Raw genomic sequence first — 17,283 nt, 5'->3', positions numbered from 1 at the left:
AAACCGGACGGTATTATTTTGCGCGGTTTCGTGTCCAGCTCTTGAATAAGGTATTCCTACGCTTTGCGCAAGGACCACCAGCTTCCTTTGTTAATTTTTAGTGTTCTGGGAAAGGAATAATTCCGGAGTGGCACCTCTTTGATATTCAAGCAAAATTCGTGTCTAGCGAGAAAATAAAGACTGCGCTATTGAAGAAAACTACAGAACGCAAGGAAAGACTACAATAGATAAAAGCTGGTCCGAAATAATGGCGTGAAAGGCATGTCGGCTGTTGGAAGCCGGCCAGTAGGCACACAACTGGTGACATGCGTGGCAAGGAGTGCACTAAGGCAGCGTCCTAAAGGGTGCTTACGTCGGTAAAGCCAAGGTGATAAGATCCGCTGCCGCATGTGGTCATGTGTGACTGAACACGCAGGTGTCAAATAATAAGGGAGCCATGGAGATGTTTAAAAAAAACGTGAAACGCAGGCACCTTGGCAAAACTAGCCGAAACTCTGGGTGATCTTGTTTGACTTTGGTAAGATACGGAATGTCATCATGTAGAAAAACCGACAGAGAAAAAGACGTGAAAGACGACTATGATAATTTCATAACTATCATGACGCTATCGGGCCCCAAGACAAGCACATCGTATAGTCTGCCTTGTAAAAACAGCATCGTTCTCGAGGAGATTCGGAAGGTCAACCAGATGGCAAGAAACTCAATCGTGGTCTAGCTTCATTTGGCCACACTTGTACATAACAATAAACCAATATTCCTGTCGCCGGATCCTTGAGCCATGAAAGAAAGTAGAGGTTGCGTTGGTACGTAATGTGTAACCGTAGGGGACCAACATGTACGTGTCGAAATTCAGAAAAGCCCGCACTAAGGTAGGCCAAAGGAGCTTGTGAGGCTTTCCGGGTTGATGTGCTAGCACCTTTTCTTCGGGAAAACCAATTGTCCGGGAGAATTGTCAAGGAGATTATTGATATGGGCCAGTCCCGAAAGTACTGCAGTCCCAACGACAAACCACGTACCATACTAATGCGCCCAAGAAGATCTTCCCTTCCTTCGATGTCAGCTGCTGTCGACTCGCCGTTCTTTTATGCATCAACAACACATCAAACCCTTTTATCTTTTGAATGAGTGTAACCTGTACTTAATAATGCGCCTTCTCAATGGAAAGCCACTATGTCATATTTACCTTCCACGCTTCGCGGCATCAAGAAAGGTACAAATGTTAACCATTGCGTCAGTAGGACATTCCGTTGCTATAGCGGGTTGCCCTTATACAATGCACAAGAATTTTTCGGCCCCATTGTCCGCCGCCGTATTGCGCTGCCACACGACAGCGCCATGTTGAAATAGGTTTTCCTTTTATTCGCTGACGTTGGGAGCTTGTCTACAAAAGCGCGTTTCGGGCACCACTGTTATGACCATAACTTAAAATGAGAAAACAATTGTTAAAATTTTTAGTGATAATTTACCTCCTGAAGATTGCAGATGGAAGCGGAGCGCGAAATAATGAAATTGAGGACAACCAAAAATTACTGGATGGATGGCAGGTAAGTGCGTCAATGCGACCCTGATTTAAGATGTTGTTACGTGGCGGCTGAAGCATGACTATGTTTTTTCCAAGTGCCAAGCACTGACCGGATAACATAGGTGTCAGCCTCTTTTCCTCGTTTCTTTTTCTTGACAAAGAATGTACTTTCAAGGTGTTTGTGGCCGTAGACAGTGCTCGCTAGTAATATGCTGCAGAAAATGCGACACTGAGGGCACTGTACTAATGTCAGTCAAAGTGTGCTTTCACACAACGTAAGCATTGCCTAGACATATATGGTTCGAGATCTTATAACCTTAAGCGATTGCTGTAGCTTGCATATATTTGAGGCAATTTAGCCGTTCTTTGTACAAGCGTGATACGTATATTGACGGTAGGGAGCGAATATCAACGTCTTGCAATTTTACGCATAAATATCGTAACACTGTTCGAACAGGAAACCAAGTTCCAGTGACGACCACTTCAGACAGCCATCTTCCTGTGAACTTCTTTCTTGCCTGGACTATTATTAACAAACAATCAAACTCGTAAAGCATGATAACGAGTACGTTGAATAGTGGTGCTTGGAAAACAATTCATATTTAAAACAACTAGACAAGGGAGAAAGAACAATGAAACTGAATACCTAGAACAAAAGTTGGAAGGGTGTGGACGAATGAAGCCACCATGAAATTAAAGAAAACGCGTGCATCCGGTACTTGTGTGCCAATACTTACCAACATTTCACAGCACACAGCAGAATTTCGTACAATAGCGCAATAAAATGTTGTATGTTGGTTACCTGCTTGTGCTTGATAGTATACGGGACCTGTAACATGAAACTATTCCAATCTCCTAATATCATGCCTGCTTAACCGCCAACGCAAGCATCGGGCGTTGGCCGACAGCGTTGTTTGCACATGTCAGTCAAATGCTCTCTTCGTTTATAGGAGGTCACATTTGTTTGCTTTCGAAGCGAACATCATTGCCTACCTTGAAAGGTTTTTCTTGTCTAATTGGCTGACGAGAACCGAGGAACACGCAGAATTGGAGAGGATTTCGGTGGTGCTAGGCTAGCGGAGTGTAAGTAGATAATCGGAGGAAGAAGGCGGTGCTGACGATTTTCGCGCTCCCAATTCTTCGCTTTGGGCGTGTGGAGGAACATTTCGGTGGTGTGCAACGGAAATATAAGGATCCTGCTCAAGAAAATTTGGCAGAGAGATGTCGGTTACGTGTCAAAACGGCTCGACAACCGGTATGCTGCCATGTAAAAGCTTTATTATACGCACATATATTCACTCTGCCGAACAACTTCGAGTAACCGATGCCCGATCTATCGGAGGGCATCCATGTTCTACTCAGTTCGAAATGGGACTGTCTCCGCTTTTACCGAAAACAAAGATTCAGTTTTGTTCGCATATTAACGCATCGGTAATGCCTGCACGTACGTCGCTTCAACGTAGTGAGTTTACACGGCTTTGTGATGTCATGCGGCGAACAGGCTCAGTGGGCGCAGCACGAAATCTCTTGACTTATAGTGGAGGGCTGATGGGAAAAAGAATCCATAGAATTGTTAATATTTGTTTTATTTTGTTTGGCCTGATTGTGCATAATCAGTGTGTTCACGTCATGCCACATGAGGAGTTCTCACTCTTTTCCTGACGTCGCTGATATACAAGCGAAGTTGGGGTGGCCGAAAAATGTTTACCAATCGCGAAAGGCTGATAGTAAAAATTGAATAGAAAACTTTGGAATAGCTTTACGTTATAGCGCCCAATTCTGATTATTGCAGTTCTTTTCAAGGCGCAAGACATATTTAATGCTAAGAAGAACATACGACGTGGCCGGAGGGCTGGAGAATTCCATGTGCGTCATGGCGCCGTTTTACCCGTTTGTAGACACGCAATTCCACTTTCTATCCACGACGTTCACTTACCGGAATGGGAGCTACAAAGATAACCGACTTCCTTCAAAGCCTTCTTGGCGAGCTTTAAAATGGTAAGGCGTTTCTGAAACATACATAAAAATGTCAGCAGGTTGAAAGTCCAGTAATTTACGAAATGAAATAAATATGTTTTCGGCAATAAATGTTTAGGCACGTGTCCGAAACGATGTTTCATCAACTTATACTTTCGCTCAATCGAATACATTAAAATACAACTAATCAAATAAAGAACATTTTATTTTTTAAGGTATACGCTTTTCGTTTTGAATGCTATAAATTTGTTATGGCAAACGGAGATCGAGGGAATTATTAAATTTTGCAGTTTCTTTGCTGCAAGTGGTGACAGTGAAGCGAAAGCTTACAAGCGGATACACTCTACAGGGTCACATGCATGAGGGAGTTCATACGGTGAGCAGTCGCAGCGGGGCCTGCTGTGCTATGTTCGAGAAAGTCAGTCACGACAATGATCTGTCCATTCCCTGTCTATTAAGGGAATGGCAACGCAGCGCTGCGGTATGGCTGTTCACCACAGGTGCTTCACTGAGGCGGCTATTAAGGCCGCCGCTTTACCAACTGAAGCGACACTCTAGCCATAGAAACGGAGCAACGGCTGTCGCTGCAAGATAGCTGTGTGGTATTCTAGGGTCCGTAGTGACGCAGGACAGTGAAATTGCACCATTTTATCTGCGTGCGGGAAGCCCACGCGATGCATTGCAAAGAAGAGCGTGCTGCCCAGTGGCACAATTCATTGCTTGCCATCGATTGCCCAGTGGAGGTGCCTCCGTGCGCATGTACGCAAAATTTGAGTGTGTTGTTCACTCCGATGTACTCACCGATTGCGTCGCTGCTGAGCTAACAGCGATCGCAGATGGATATCGTAACGATAGCGCAGCAATCGCATTTTGGCGGGTGAAGGCTCCTGTGTGCCGTTAGGAAATTAGACTTCGAACGGAGGAAGGTGTTGCAACTGTTTAGTGTGCCGTGCTTGTGATGAAGAAATGCCATCGCACTGGGTGTAGAAAAGCTAGCGTTTCTCGACGCCGACCATCTTTGCGACACTGCGGCTCCGACACATCACCGAGGACCGAGCAGCCATCTAAAACGACAGCTGCGATACGTTGTCGTGGGAAAACACTACGCACTGCTCAGGATCGTCGTCCACCACGGCGCATAGACGTCTTGCAAGCAGCTACAGCGGCGTGCCGATAATGATCTGCTGTGCGCTACGTCGCCACAATGCAGACAATGAACCGTGTTCTGGGGCGATCACCAGCCATCACAGCCTAAGAGGATACATGCATAAGCCAGCGAAACCCGACGCTTTGTTTTTGATAGTGGTGCTCAGTACATCAGCGATGACAGTGTAGGTGCCTGTGTTTCATGTCGGCGGTCAAGATTGTTGATGGCTCTCGGTTCTGCACTACGTCACTGTTGCCGAAAAATAGGTTTGCCGAATATAAAGGCGCTTTATTTCCCTAGAATTACGGCGAAAAGACGTTTTCTTCGACCTCAAAATTCTGAAATAGGACATTGTGTTACCCACTACATTAAGCGTGTCAGATAGCTTTACAATTTCTCTTGTAAGGTGCCGCCGCATTCCTCTTGTTTTAGTGCAGGAGTGCACTCTACGCTTGGAATGTAGAATGCGTAGTTTCAAGTCTCACCTGACTTTCATTTGTTAAAGACTGGCACTAATGAAACATTTCTCAGTTCTATTAGAAAAAATTGCTAGGAGCGGCAAGAATTGCCTGGGTAGAGGTGTAATACTTGTTTTTTGGACTGGAAACTAGGGGTGAATAATTGGAATAAGAAGGCTAGGGGCAATATGTAACGTATAAACCCTGGTAAGGTTATCTGGATATACTTAAACAATAAGCAATACCAAAAACTGCTACTTTGTACATTACATAGGTGTTAAACCCTTTTTACGCTTTATGTTCGCACCTCCCCAAAGGCGACGATCGTGCAGAGGCATCCGCTTGAACCACAAGTGAGCCGGGAATTCTACAGCGAATGCAGTCCCAAAGACTGGGCAAAAAATATCAGAAGCTGTTGCCCAAAGTATAATAAGATTGGAGGGCCCAAGGAGCACCACAGGAACTGAACTTCCGCTCGCTCTAAAGCTCCGGTATCCCACACTTTTTGATGGCGGCAGGTCATATTTGACGGGTTGATATTGTCAAATCTTGAATGATATTATCAAACAGTCGGGGAGCAGTGGAATAACTTATACCACTCAGTTATTGAAATTATTATAAGGAATTATCCTTCAGGTATTCAATGGGAGAAACTGGAACAAGGGAAGAAAACTACAAAATTCTAATTCCTCACTGCGTTTGTCAATAGCGTAAAAATGCAGTGGAACTTCATAAACAATCGGCTAGTTGTGTAGAACCGATCACCTCGGTTGTATGAAAGCTCGTAAGTACTCGCAAGTTATTGTATAAAGCATGGACGCCATGTGTGTCGCTCCACACTTTGAATCAATCATTGCAATTACACCCACATGCGAAATATACTTCATTACATAAGCAAGCTCTCACTTTGTACTCATTTGTTCTGAAATATACGACTCGTATATATATAGCCGAACAACCCGAAATTGTGAATGTTCAGCCACATTTTATTTTGGATTCGCTCTTGGGCTTTACCAAGGACTCATAACTACTAGTACGGCTATGAATACGCCTGCCCCACTCCTTGATTTCTATTTCACAAAGAAGTCTTATAGCCATCATTTAATAAAAACGTTTTTATCATCATTGTACAATTATGCCGTAGTCCAGGTTCAATGTTTTGTTTTTGCTTTCTTTTTCTTGCGTATATCAGGAATGCGACAATAGCGACATTTCTGACAGCCTTGACTGAATGTAATTTAAAAGATTTAATTCTCTGTTCCATTCCCAGGCCTACCGCAAAAATACGTATGCAGTTTTCTAAGGCACCGACGATATCCCCTTCAAAAATTTTGCATGGCTTTAATCATGTAAAAGCATCGACCAGAACACGTAAGTACCGAATAAATGATGGGCATTGTGCTGAGTAAAACAGAATACGAACGCGTTCAGTGGAAGCACTAATTGTGTAGTACCGTCTACACTGAACTAATTTGACCTTTAATCTCATCTCATAGCTAGATTCTATCGTAAATCAGCCCACCATTTAGATAGAACTTGAGCACTTGCGATCTAAGTAGCCTGAAGCGTGTATGTGAAGGAAATATACGCTTGAAAAACATGACTAGAATATGTGAAAATGTGATTATTACCATAGTCAGGTACTCTGGACGGACTTCATGGAGAGGTCCGGAAGCTCACCGCGCAGCTTAGTTTCCTGACAGATTGAACGTGCATGAGCATAGCCAGGACGTTCTGCTTTATTCATTGTCACGTTAGTGAACAGCACATCTACTCGGAAGTTTCAAGCCCCAAAGAATAGGCAACTACAGCCGCTGTCATCGCAGTACACGATGAAGTGCTGATGTACTTTTAACGATGGGTAACCGCGACTCGAAATTATCAATATATGGCATCTTTAGTGCGAAAGAACGTACGGCAACTGCAGGTCTCCTTCGGTTAGTAAGAAGCGTTTAGTGTCCGTGATGTCTGCAAATTTCCTAACTTCATCATCCCATCTGGTTTTCTGCCGACCTCGACTGCGCTTCCCTTCTCTTGGTATCCATTCTGTAACCCTAATGGTCCACCGGTTATCCATCCTACGCATTACATGGCCTGCCCAGCTCCATTTTGTCCTCTTAATGTCATATTGAATATCGGCTATCCCCGTTTGTTCTCTGATCCACGCCGCTCTCTTCCTGTCTCTTAATGTTAGTCCTAAGATTTTTCGTTCCATCGCTCTTTAACTTGTTCTCGAGCTTCTTTCTTAACTTCCAAGTTTCTGCCCCATATGTTAGCACCGGTAGAATGCAATGATTGTATACTTTTCTTTTCAACGACAGTGGTAAGCTCCCAGTCACGATTTGGCTACGCCGGCCGTATGCACTCCAACCCAATTTTATTCTTCTGTAAATTTCTTTCTAGTTATCAGGGTCCCCTGTGAGTAATTCACCTTGATAAATGTACTCCTTTATAGACTCTAGAGGCTGACTGGCGATCCTGAATTCTTGTTCCCTTGCCAGGTTATTGAACATTATCTTTGTATTCTGCATATTCATCTTCAACCCAATTCTTACACTTTCTCGATTAAGGTCGTCAATCATTTGCTACAATTCGTCTCCATTGAGACGAAGTTATGATGACGAAGTTAGAAGGATGATGAAGTTAGGGAATTTGCGGGCACAAATTGGAATACGCTAGTGCAAGACAGGGGTAATTGGAGATCGCAGGGAGAGGCCTTCGTCCTGCAGTGGACATAGAATATAGGCTGCTGCTGCTGCTGCTGCTGATGATGATGATGAGTGTCCGTGATGTGCGCTGTGTCTGCTCGCCCACGTTCGCCAGCTTTGTGGACACACTGCGGAAGCGAAGGCCATCGCCACAACCGGCTGCAAGAAGTTCTTCTTTTCATGGTAAATATGTATGCCCCAGCAAGAATCAATGATGGCATTCGATATTTTAAACGTCAAGGCTAACTCAACCTGAATTAGGGTTTTAACCGAAAACGGTGACGAGAACTCACACAGGCTATGGTGTTCGTGCAGCAGTTGGTAGACTCAATGCATGCATCTTATACAGTAGCGTTATAGGTTATCGCACGAGAGTTCCCGATGAAAGTGCTCTACAGCTGATCGAACAGCTGGTTTTAAAGAATAACGAGAATGCGAGAAACACGAACCAATTAATTAAAGCTGAGAAAGATGAAATTGTGTGGTATGAAAGAAGAACACTGAATTCTATAGAGTAAGAAGTATTAAAAATGCTGCAATCATATTCAAATGTAAAATGGCCTTGGACACAGAACACTGACATTATAGTGTACAGAGTGAAAGGGCAAGACGCCATTCAAGAACACTATGGCACCACATGCGTATGTGTCAAATGACCCATTGGGTGAAATGAAGCTCCACTAACATGAAACCTGGGGAGGTGTGAAGCATGGAGAGATGCACCGCTAATGGGCTCATGATGCAATAAGTAATGGCTCAAACCCCGTAAACGCGGCTTCCCCATTAGGGCGACAGAAGAGAAGTGGAATTCTACGCTGGAATGATGAGCGGCAACGCAGCAAGCTGTGGAAGACGACGAACGCGGGAGCGCTCGGCACGCGCTTGTGCCGACCGTTTGCCGCTAGCTTACCGTGACTACGACGACGACAGGAGACGCCGGCAGCCCGAGCGCATAAGGTGCTTCGCACCTTATATAAGACGTTCTCGTGCAAACCCGTTAGAGTAACCCAGATGCCATAGAGCATGGCAATATATGCAATAAAATTGAATGTGCCGAAGCGGGTAGCGAAATATTTTGTATTCGCGGATTTGCAGAATGAATTCAGGTACTTCGAAAGCAATGACCTTGTAGAAGTTTAGTTCATATAAATTTGAATCGCTTGGAGTAGATCATCCGAGATAGCGTTTCAAGATATTCATGGAGCTTAGGGTGTAGAGTAGACAGAGAACTGCTACGATTTATTCACGAGCATGAAGGTATATAATAATCCCTATATAGGAAAAGTACCGCCATTCTTTGATCAACACCGCTTCTCTCTATCCTGTAACTCCGATTGGTCGATGATAGCGCGCGCTTTCACTTCTTTATATTTTCTTTTTTTCCGCCTCAGAGCCATGTTGAAATTCACTCTGCGCAGCCGCAGTCGCCGGCGGCGGCCGCGTCGCGCGTCCGGCCTGAAAGCTTCAACGTGGAATTTCTAGGGGCGCCGCCCTCGACTTGCTTTCGTAAACAAAAAGTAAATAAATAAACAAGCGCTTTAGGAGAGGAGACGGTGGAGGAAAGAGTAGATGGCGGTACTTTTACTTTATGGTGACTTTAAAGTAGAGTGCCGCGCGCGCCTGGGAGTAACGAGGCCAGGAAGCGCGCACGAATGCTTACGTCTTTTCCGCGTTGCGGCCTCCTAGGCATTTGTTTAACGGCTGCGGACGGCTCAGTGTATTTAAATTGTCAGCGATTTCGCCGTTGCCACGGCGACGCGACACAAATTGCTCATCACACAGGCCAGTTGTAAGAGAGGCCAGCTGTTAAATAGATAGGCTCAAAATGGCTGAAGTAAGCAAATAATGGTATTCGCATTAATAACGGCTCTAAGATCAACAAGAAAATAATAAAATGAGACATAACATGAGAAAATGTTGTGAAGGGTGGTTGTCTATAATTTTCTTCACTTTAGGGCCGGTATAACTCGGCATTGTATTTTTCGCAAAGCCCATACCCGAAATAAAGCCTTGCGCATTGTTACACGTTATACTGAATGCACACATACGTTATTCTGGGTTTATATTTCACTCCCTTGCAGGTCATTATGGATATTCTATTCCATCACCTCAGTGGCGCTTTTTGTACGCAGACGAAAACTGTGCAGTAGTCAAGGTGCGCCACGAGAAAATATCGGCGAGCAGCCATTTGGACGGTAAGTTCAACGTATTTTCAACAAAGATGGCTATGATTGGTAACCACCAGGATGCGTGGGATACCTTATCAATATTGGCTGGCAGATGGCGCTTGCTCCCCAGCTGTGCTTCGGCTTCCAGTAAACTCGACTGCGTCCAACGCATAGTTTTTAGCGCGAAATATATCACCTCCAACGCGGCCGGCTTGCACAGGGAGGTATAGGCTAGCATTTTTATGTTTTTGTCTTTTTATGTCCCCTTTTACTTTAATCAGTCTCCTGGGCAATTGTATTTTGAGTTTTCAAGATAATTGAAATCCACTTTAAAATATTTTTTACCTACTGGTGTATAATGCTTGTACTCTACTCCTTCTCAGTTCTTTAACGACGCTTTATGAACGGTATTGCTTCGCGTGTTTTATTTAGATTTTCTCCCTATGATTTACATTATTTTGATTTTGATAATGTCTGATATTGATTCTTCTTACACTTGAGCCACATATGTGCAGTTGCTTTTAGTGCATATTCGAAGTAATTTTTTGCAGTTACTCATTCTTATTTTGTATTCCATTTTTTCCCTCTCTCTTTAATATTGTTTATGTGCTGAGTAGACACTGCAATGACTGTCGTGTCCCATCCACAAGCGATATATGCGCTTTCGCGGGCACGACTACAACTTTGTATTTTTATGCAATAAAATGTATATGTATGTATGTATGTATGTATGTATGTATATATGTGTATATGTATGTATGTATGCATGTATGTATGTATGTATGTAGGTATGTATGTATGTATCTATGTATGTATGTATGTGAGCTAGGCAACCAGTGAGGCTTACGACGCTTTTGGGGGGGGGGGCGCCTGCGAACAGGCTGGTGCTCTTCTTCCTGAATATCAAACTACGTAAACACATCCGGCGGCAAGTACATTCTGGCAAATATGTGTACACGAGGATGCGCTCTTTGGTTTATATAAATGACAGGCGTGAAGTCTCAATACCGTCAAATCTGCTTTTCTGCAACCATCATTATCGATTACATTTTGATCTGCTTTATATTATATTTTACGAGAACCGCCATACAGATCACTCACAGTAGCAAGTATTTCCTTACGCCTAGTTCATCACAAATATCACTCATAAAGCACCGATGTAATAGTGGCTTTTGCGTAAAACTTGCTATTGTAAGTTTCACGCAAACGTGGAGAATATAAGTAAAAGAATATAGCGAATGTGTTTAGCGTCAATTAAAGTTTTCATACAAGATTTCTTGAAGCTTACGTGTGTTTAACATAGCCGTAACGTGTAGCCAGAGCTGTTAATGCAGAACACAATACCGCGTGCGTGACGGCCTGTGGCGTTCTGGTATCTCAAAAAACATGTCTTATGAATGTGTACGAGGTATCTCTAATTTGATAAGTAAAGGAGGCACTAGATATGACATTTAAATTGAGTGCTACATGATTGGGGAGACCAATGTGACATGGGTAAGAAGGATGCGGTGAATGCATCCGGAAAACGCTACAAGAGCATTCGTGCGTTGCCGTAATGCCCTGCAAACTGGCTGAGTTATTGCCAACCTTTGCTCAAAACCGAAATGGCGGCAGTGCGTCCACTTTCCAGGGACATGCAGTGCAGACATGCGTGCTTTCGCACCTTCGTGGAAAAGCCTATATAAAATGGCGACATAGCCAGCGTACTCACCACAGTGGTCCAGAGGAAACGCCAATGAACAGCGGCAGACATCCAAGCTCACCTGGCAGAACCGCGCTGATGCCAGCCTGAACCATGGTGGTGTATTACTTCTGAAAAACGTGAGCAACGAGAAGTGGGTTACTTGAAGAGCGTGAGACACACATAGTTCGGACTCAAGTAGTTTAAGCTACAGCTTATATTGCCCGATGGCATAGCAGGCCGGTGACTGCAAAAGAAGCAGTCAAAGACAATTGAACCTGCACTCTGACAAATAAATTTGTAGAATGAAAATGGTTAATTTTTTTCAGAACACTATAACAGATAGGATTGGCCAAGAATTCGTATGCCATTTTTTCTGTATTGTTACATAAGGACATTTATCCTTCTTACTGTCTCCCCTCTGCAAGATGTATTGGCTGGACAGTTAAATAAATATTAACGTCGCCAAACAATAACGAAAAGCTGACCATCACTTGAAACTGTGACAAGTATTTGTAGGCACAGGGCAACATACCCATTACCGCATAAGGAACATCATTCCCATACGACAGCTTATACCAATAAACCGTGCCAGTCCTAGAAGTGCGGAGCTGCTCTATGACAAGACAGAAATCGCTACGCTTGTTAGAGGGCGCAGTACCCACTCAATGTATACGCACTGCATTATTTCCACACCCACCAAAGCCCTTTCAAAGCGATATTTTCGAAGACGTGGAATACGGGGTGGTAAGTTTTGAGCGCACAAGAGCGTTCAAATGATGGTACGACAAAGGGAAAATTAAGAGCCTCTGCGATGGCAATCGCACACGGTATGAGATTTAAAAGCCATCTTCAAGACATGGTGCGATTTCTGTCACCTACTTGCGAGTACCTACTCAAGCCCCAGTAGCCGTGGCGAGAAGCTTTAGTGGAGTGCTTGAAATGAAATCGCTACGATTTACTTTAGGACACGACGCGAAACTTACAGCATTTGTTTTCTGGTCAGCCGGAAACAGATGCCGAGTGTCTTGCAGGAACCATTACGAAGAATTTGATCGAACAGCGGTCGAACTTCTATACCCGCAAATAAGTGACGCATGCACTACTGCACAACAAGGGCCGATTTTGTCAGCCCGGGCCCGCCTCGGGCCCGTTCTTATGTTTGGCTGCCTGCCCGAGCCCGACTAAAAGTTTTATGGTGGGAGTCGGGCATGGCCCGGGCCCGAAAATAATCTAGGTTACCTGCCCGGCCCGGCCCGTCACCCCTTTAGCTTAGGCCCGAGCCCTGCTTGAAACCTCTCCGAACCCAGCGCGAGACTGAAAAAGACATTGAGCATCACGCGTTGCTTCATGATGGGCGAAACTGCGCTCTACTAGGAACACTAATGTATTTCTTAGAACGATAGAAAGCTGAGCTAGTTGGTAAGGATTCATAATGAAAAAAATATGTAAGGCGTGCAGACACGGACACAAGAGAAGAGAAATCGTGGAAGTGCATGCGTGAGTCAGCCTTCAATTACCTTACATAACGAAGAGATCAAATGCCTCCACAGTTATTTCTCGCGTAGACCGGTACGTGTACCCGATTGACCCGTGGTGATACCATACCAGAGCATGCGAAGATGAGGTTTGTGTCTTTCTTTGTTCGCCTCAGTGTCTTCCTTACATTTTTTTCACTATTAATATATTTCGCAAATACGAGGCGACCCGGGGCTCCAAAATACCAAATATTCTCAGTGCACCAATTGAAAAAGAGAGAACTCCCGAGCGGAATAAGCGGACGTGTTCGTAGTAACACGCTTATTAGTGAATACTGCACATAGAGAATTAATTACATTGATTTTGGTAAGGAATACAATGGCATCCTTTGGTTTGAGGCAACTTCGGTCTTTCTGGACTTTTACACTCTGTTCAAACAGCGCAAAATACGACGAAAGAAGAAAAGGGAAGTACACAGGAGTAGCACTGCTAGCTTTCAGCGGCGCCGGGGCAACAGGTTTTTCAGAGTCGAGACGCGCGAGGATAACTCGCTGCACGTTACATGCACACCACCAGATGGTCCGAGCCCGGCCGGGGCCCGCGTCAAAAAACCCGAGCCCGGCCCGAGCCCGAGAAAAGACTGCCATACCCGGCCCGGCCCCGCCCACGGGCTGGGTCGGGCCCTGACTTTCGGCTAAGCCCGAGCCCGTGCAGTGCTCTAGCCTGCACTACGGTTATGAAACGACTTTCGCAATCAACGTCGAATTGCTGAGCCAGCTCATACGTTATGTACTGCACTGCGAGCTGCAGTACGTGTACCAGGATCATCCCCCGTATTTTGCATAATTAAGTAAAACACGCACTGGCGACTTGATAGCCTATCGAAGCACCGCGAGCAAATTACGCCACGTGGGAATTTGGCCAGCCCTGACGCAATTGCGGCACATCTTGTGCGCGATATCCAAATCACCTTTGCTGGCACATTGCAGTGCTGTAGATATCATCATCAGCCTATATTTTTTATGTCCACTGCAGTACGAAGGCCTCTCCCTGCGATCTCCAAATTTAGAGCAGAGCATCTAAATAGGTATTTTGTCATCATCACCATCCGCCTATTTTATGTTCAATGCAGGACGAACGCTTCTCCCAGCGATCTTCAATTACCCATGTCTTACGCTACTTAATTCCAGCTTGCGTCTGCAAATATACTAATTTCATTTCTCTGCCTAATTTTCTACCGTCCTCGATGGCGCTTTCCTTCCCTTGGCACTCACTTTGTAAATCTAATTGTCCACGGGTCTTTATAGGTAACCAAACTTACAATATTGAATCACGGATCACTCATCCGAATAGAAACTACATTGAACTACTTAAGGAAGTATGGTTCTAGAAAGACAATAAAAAAGACATATTTACAATAATTTAAAACATGAATTCTCACCTGCACTTCATAAATGAAACTTTCAGTGCTATATACAGGGCGTCCCGTTTAGCGCTAACAAAACTTTAAAAAATCGTCTGCGGGATTAAGCACAAATTTACCTCTTGGGCTAGATTGATCTAAGAGGTATACACTACTTCCCCTGGAAAGCAATACGCATAATTTACTAATTTTAAATATTCGCCGAATCAACTTTTTAACCAATTACTCTAGCGCAAATATTCCTACACACGAACTGAAGCTAGTTCACAATGAACATCCACTTGGAACGAATTTTAGTCTAAAAGAAGCATCACTTTCGAGATAAGTGCAGTCAAACTTGGGGCAAGAGATGCCCTGTTGTGTCGCTTACTTTTTTATTCAAGTGCGTTTTTATGCACTGAGGCTGAACAGCTATTGAACACCAATTTATTTAGTGGCCACTTTTGGGAACGCATATCTCAAACCTGGGACCTTCTTGAGAACTCTTTCTAAGTCAATATGACTTTCAAATTCCCGGTTGTTATTCGTAGCATGAAATATGTGGCGTAAAGTAATTAGTTTCAACGTTAATCAGCAACAGTTCATTAATTAGTCAAATACTATTTTCATTTCTTCTGCGAAAAATGTCTGCGTGTGAGAGTAATCAAGCTCAAGCACAAGAGCAGCTTGGACTTGTTGGTACATAACGTCAGAGCAATAGCGCAAGCTTCAGACAGTGACAGGGGAGGCAAGAAGACGCAAGCGATAGCGTTTGCTTGTGTTGTCTTGCCTCCTCGGTTCGTGTCTAAATTCAGCTCAAGTAGTACAGTTGTGCTACATACAACGGGTGATTTTTTGTTGGCGTTAAAAATTTTAAACCCAGTAAGAACCGCTGCACACTTTGACCCAAGTTACCCAATCTCCTCACCTAGGTTATTTCTTTTTCTTTCGCTGTTCCGTGCAACCTGCCAGGTATGTTGCACATAATTCAGTCAGGTAGCGGGTGTCTGGAATAATTTCAGAATATGCTGAGAGTGCACTTTTCTTAGAGTTAGAGAGCTAAGGCAAACTTTACCACCATTTTTTATAAAAAAATCATCATCATCAGCTTATATTTAGGTCAACTGCAGAACGAAGGCCTCTCCCTGCCATCTCCAATTACCCTGTCTTGCGATAGCTAATTAGAACTTGTGCCCGCCAATTTCCTAACTTCATCACCCTACCTAGTTTTCTGCTGGCCTCGACTGCGCTTCCCTTCTCTTGGTATCCATTGTGGAACTCTAATGGTCCACCGGTTATCTATCCTACGCATTACATGGCCTCTCCAGCTTCATTTTATTGCGATAGCAATTATATGGACACTCCAAAGCAGATTTCTGCCGTCGGCGTCGCCGTCGCCGTCGCCGTGAGGTTCCGTATGACGTCAATGGAGATGAAATCGTCGCCGCGTGCCGCCGAACGCTGTGTGTGGGAGTGAAAGGGCGCGAGGGACGCGCGCTTTCACGGGGAGTGAACGCACGGCGGAGAACAAACGCGCGTTCTGCGCCGTGCTCCCTTAAGGGCTGCAGAAGTAGGTGTCTCTTTCCTCCTTTACAATCACCATATATGTAGAGCAAACGCGCCTTCTTCAGACGCGCGAAAGGCCGAGGGGGGAGGACGAGGGAAGGGAGGCGACGTTTAGCTGCGGCACCAAGTGCCTATTTATATCAGAGGCTCCGGCAACAGTCACCAACGCCGCACGCATTTTGTGCGAACGCGGGCAAAACGCCGACGGCGTCGACAACAGTTCTGCGTGTTGGCGGTGCTGCTGCATATCCAAGTTTATACAGCTGATAAAGCTACTATCATTACTCCGTATAGCTCTCTACAAATTTGCTATCGCAATTGATGCTTCGCCTTTCAGGTGAAACTGCGACAACTTTTTATTCTCCTAATGTCAATTAGAAAATCTGATATCCCCGTTTGCTCTCTGATCCACACCGCTCTCTTCCTGTCTCTTAACGTTAGGCATAACATTTTTCGTTCAATATAGGTGGGCCTAACACGACTGGCGTCCGAAGGAGACCACAGTGTGAAGTGTGGGCAAGCGAGCACAAGACTACAAGTGAAAACGACGTAGAGGAGTCATCAAAATGGAACTTGTGTTTAGCATTTTTCTACAGCAACTGTGACACGAGAAACATTTTCAAAGTGTATAATCCGGAAAAATGCAAACGAATGCCAAAGAGGTAATAAAGAAGTATGTGAGTCCGGCGTATTTTCGGAATCAGTGAAATTTTGTTGGCGTTTATTGGTTGTAATAGTCAGTAATGGCGGCGATAGTTCACCCCTTACAGAACGGGAAAAAATGAAAAAGAAATATTTCCAATTAAACAGAATATTTTTTGGGTTGGCAAGTGATTATCATGATGACATTAAGCAAGGCCACGTGCAAAATATATGTCGCAATGGTAAGTATGACTAGGAAAAGCACTTTTCACACTTTAAGAAACGGAGGCTTCACAGCACAAAAGTAAGTCTTTGCTGAAAAGTTCATGTACAAACAAGGCTAAGGACCATGTCAGGCAAGAACATGGAAAACATTGCTTTCAAGAAGGTGAACCCAATTGGAAAAATATATGTTGACATGGTAACTCAGTGCACACAATTGAGTCTACGCCTAAGCATCTCTCTTTAACACCTCCTTGCACCATGTGACAATGCCTCTTTGCATTGTGCCCACTAAATTCCCACAAACTGGA

General features: G+C 44.4%; 2 protein-coding genes across 5 annotated transcripts in view; one reads left to right on the top strand and one right to left on the bottom strand.

Annotated features, from left to right (window-relative positions):
• LOC119464463 (venom metalloproteinase antarease-like TtrivMP_A) overlaps positions 1–11,774 on the bottom strand; it is a 79,766-nt gene extending 67,992 nt beyond the window's left edge. The window contains exons 1-2 of one of the 2 annotated variants that reach the window (XM_049656642.1): positions 11,692–11,774; positions 3,459–3,531 (exon numbers count right to left, since the gene is read on the bottom strand). In XM_049656642.1, the coding sequence (XP_049512599.1) occupies positions 3,459–3,531; positions 11,692–11,733 (115 nt within the window). In that variant the 5' untranslated portion in view covers positions 11,734–11,774. Of the gene's footprint in view, positions 1–3,458; positions 3,532–6,735; positions 6,842–11,691 lie in introns of those variants that run through there. The other variant, XM_049656643.1, reaches the window with a different exon arrangement.
• Positions 1,311–16,808, top strand: LOC119465038 (uncharacterized). 3 transcript variants are annotated; one of them, XM_049656649.1, is made up of 4 exons: positions 1,311–1,544; positions 6,375–6,475; positions 9,945–10,007; positions 16,575–16,808. In XM_049656649.1, exons 1-4 carry the CDS (start codon positions 1,483–1,485, stop codon positions 16,772–16,774), a joined length of 426 nt encoding a protein of 141 aa, XP_049512606.1. In that variant the 5' UTR covers positions 1,311–1,482; the 3' UTR covers positions 16,775–16,808. The 3 variants fall into 3 exon arrangements, with proteins under 3 accessions (XP_049512606.1, XP_049512605.1, XP_049512607.1); XM_049656648.1 differs by having other exon boundaries at positions 9,894–10,007; XM_049656650.1 differs by lacking the exon at positions 6,375–6,475 and having other exon boundaries at positions 9,894–10,007.
• Positions 16,809–17,283: the final 475 nt, after the last annotated feature.

This window comes from Dermacentor silvarum, chromosome 9 (genome assembly GCF_013339745.2).
Source record: "Dermacentor silvarum isolate Dsil-2018 chromosome 9, BIME_Dsil_1.4, whole genome shotgun sequence".
Lineage (NCBI taxonomy): Eukaryota > Metazoa > Arthropoda > Arachnida > Ixodida > Ixodidae > Dermacentor > Dermacentor silvarum.
This window is presented reverse-complemented; position numbering and strand designations above follow the sequence as displayed.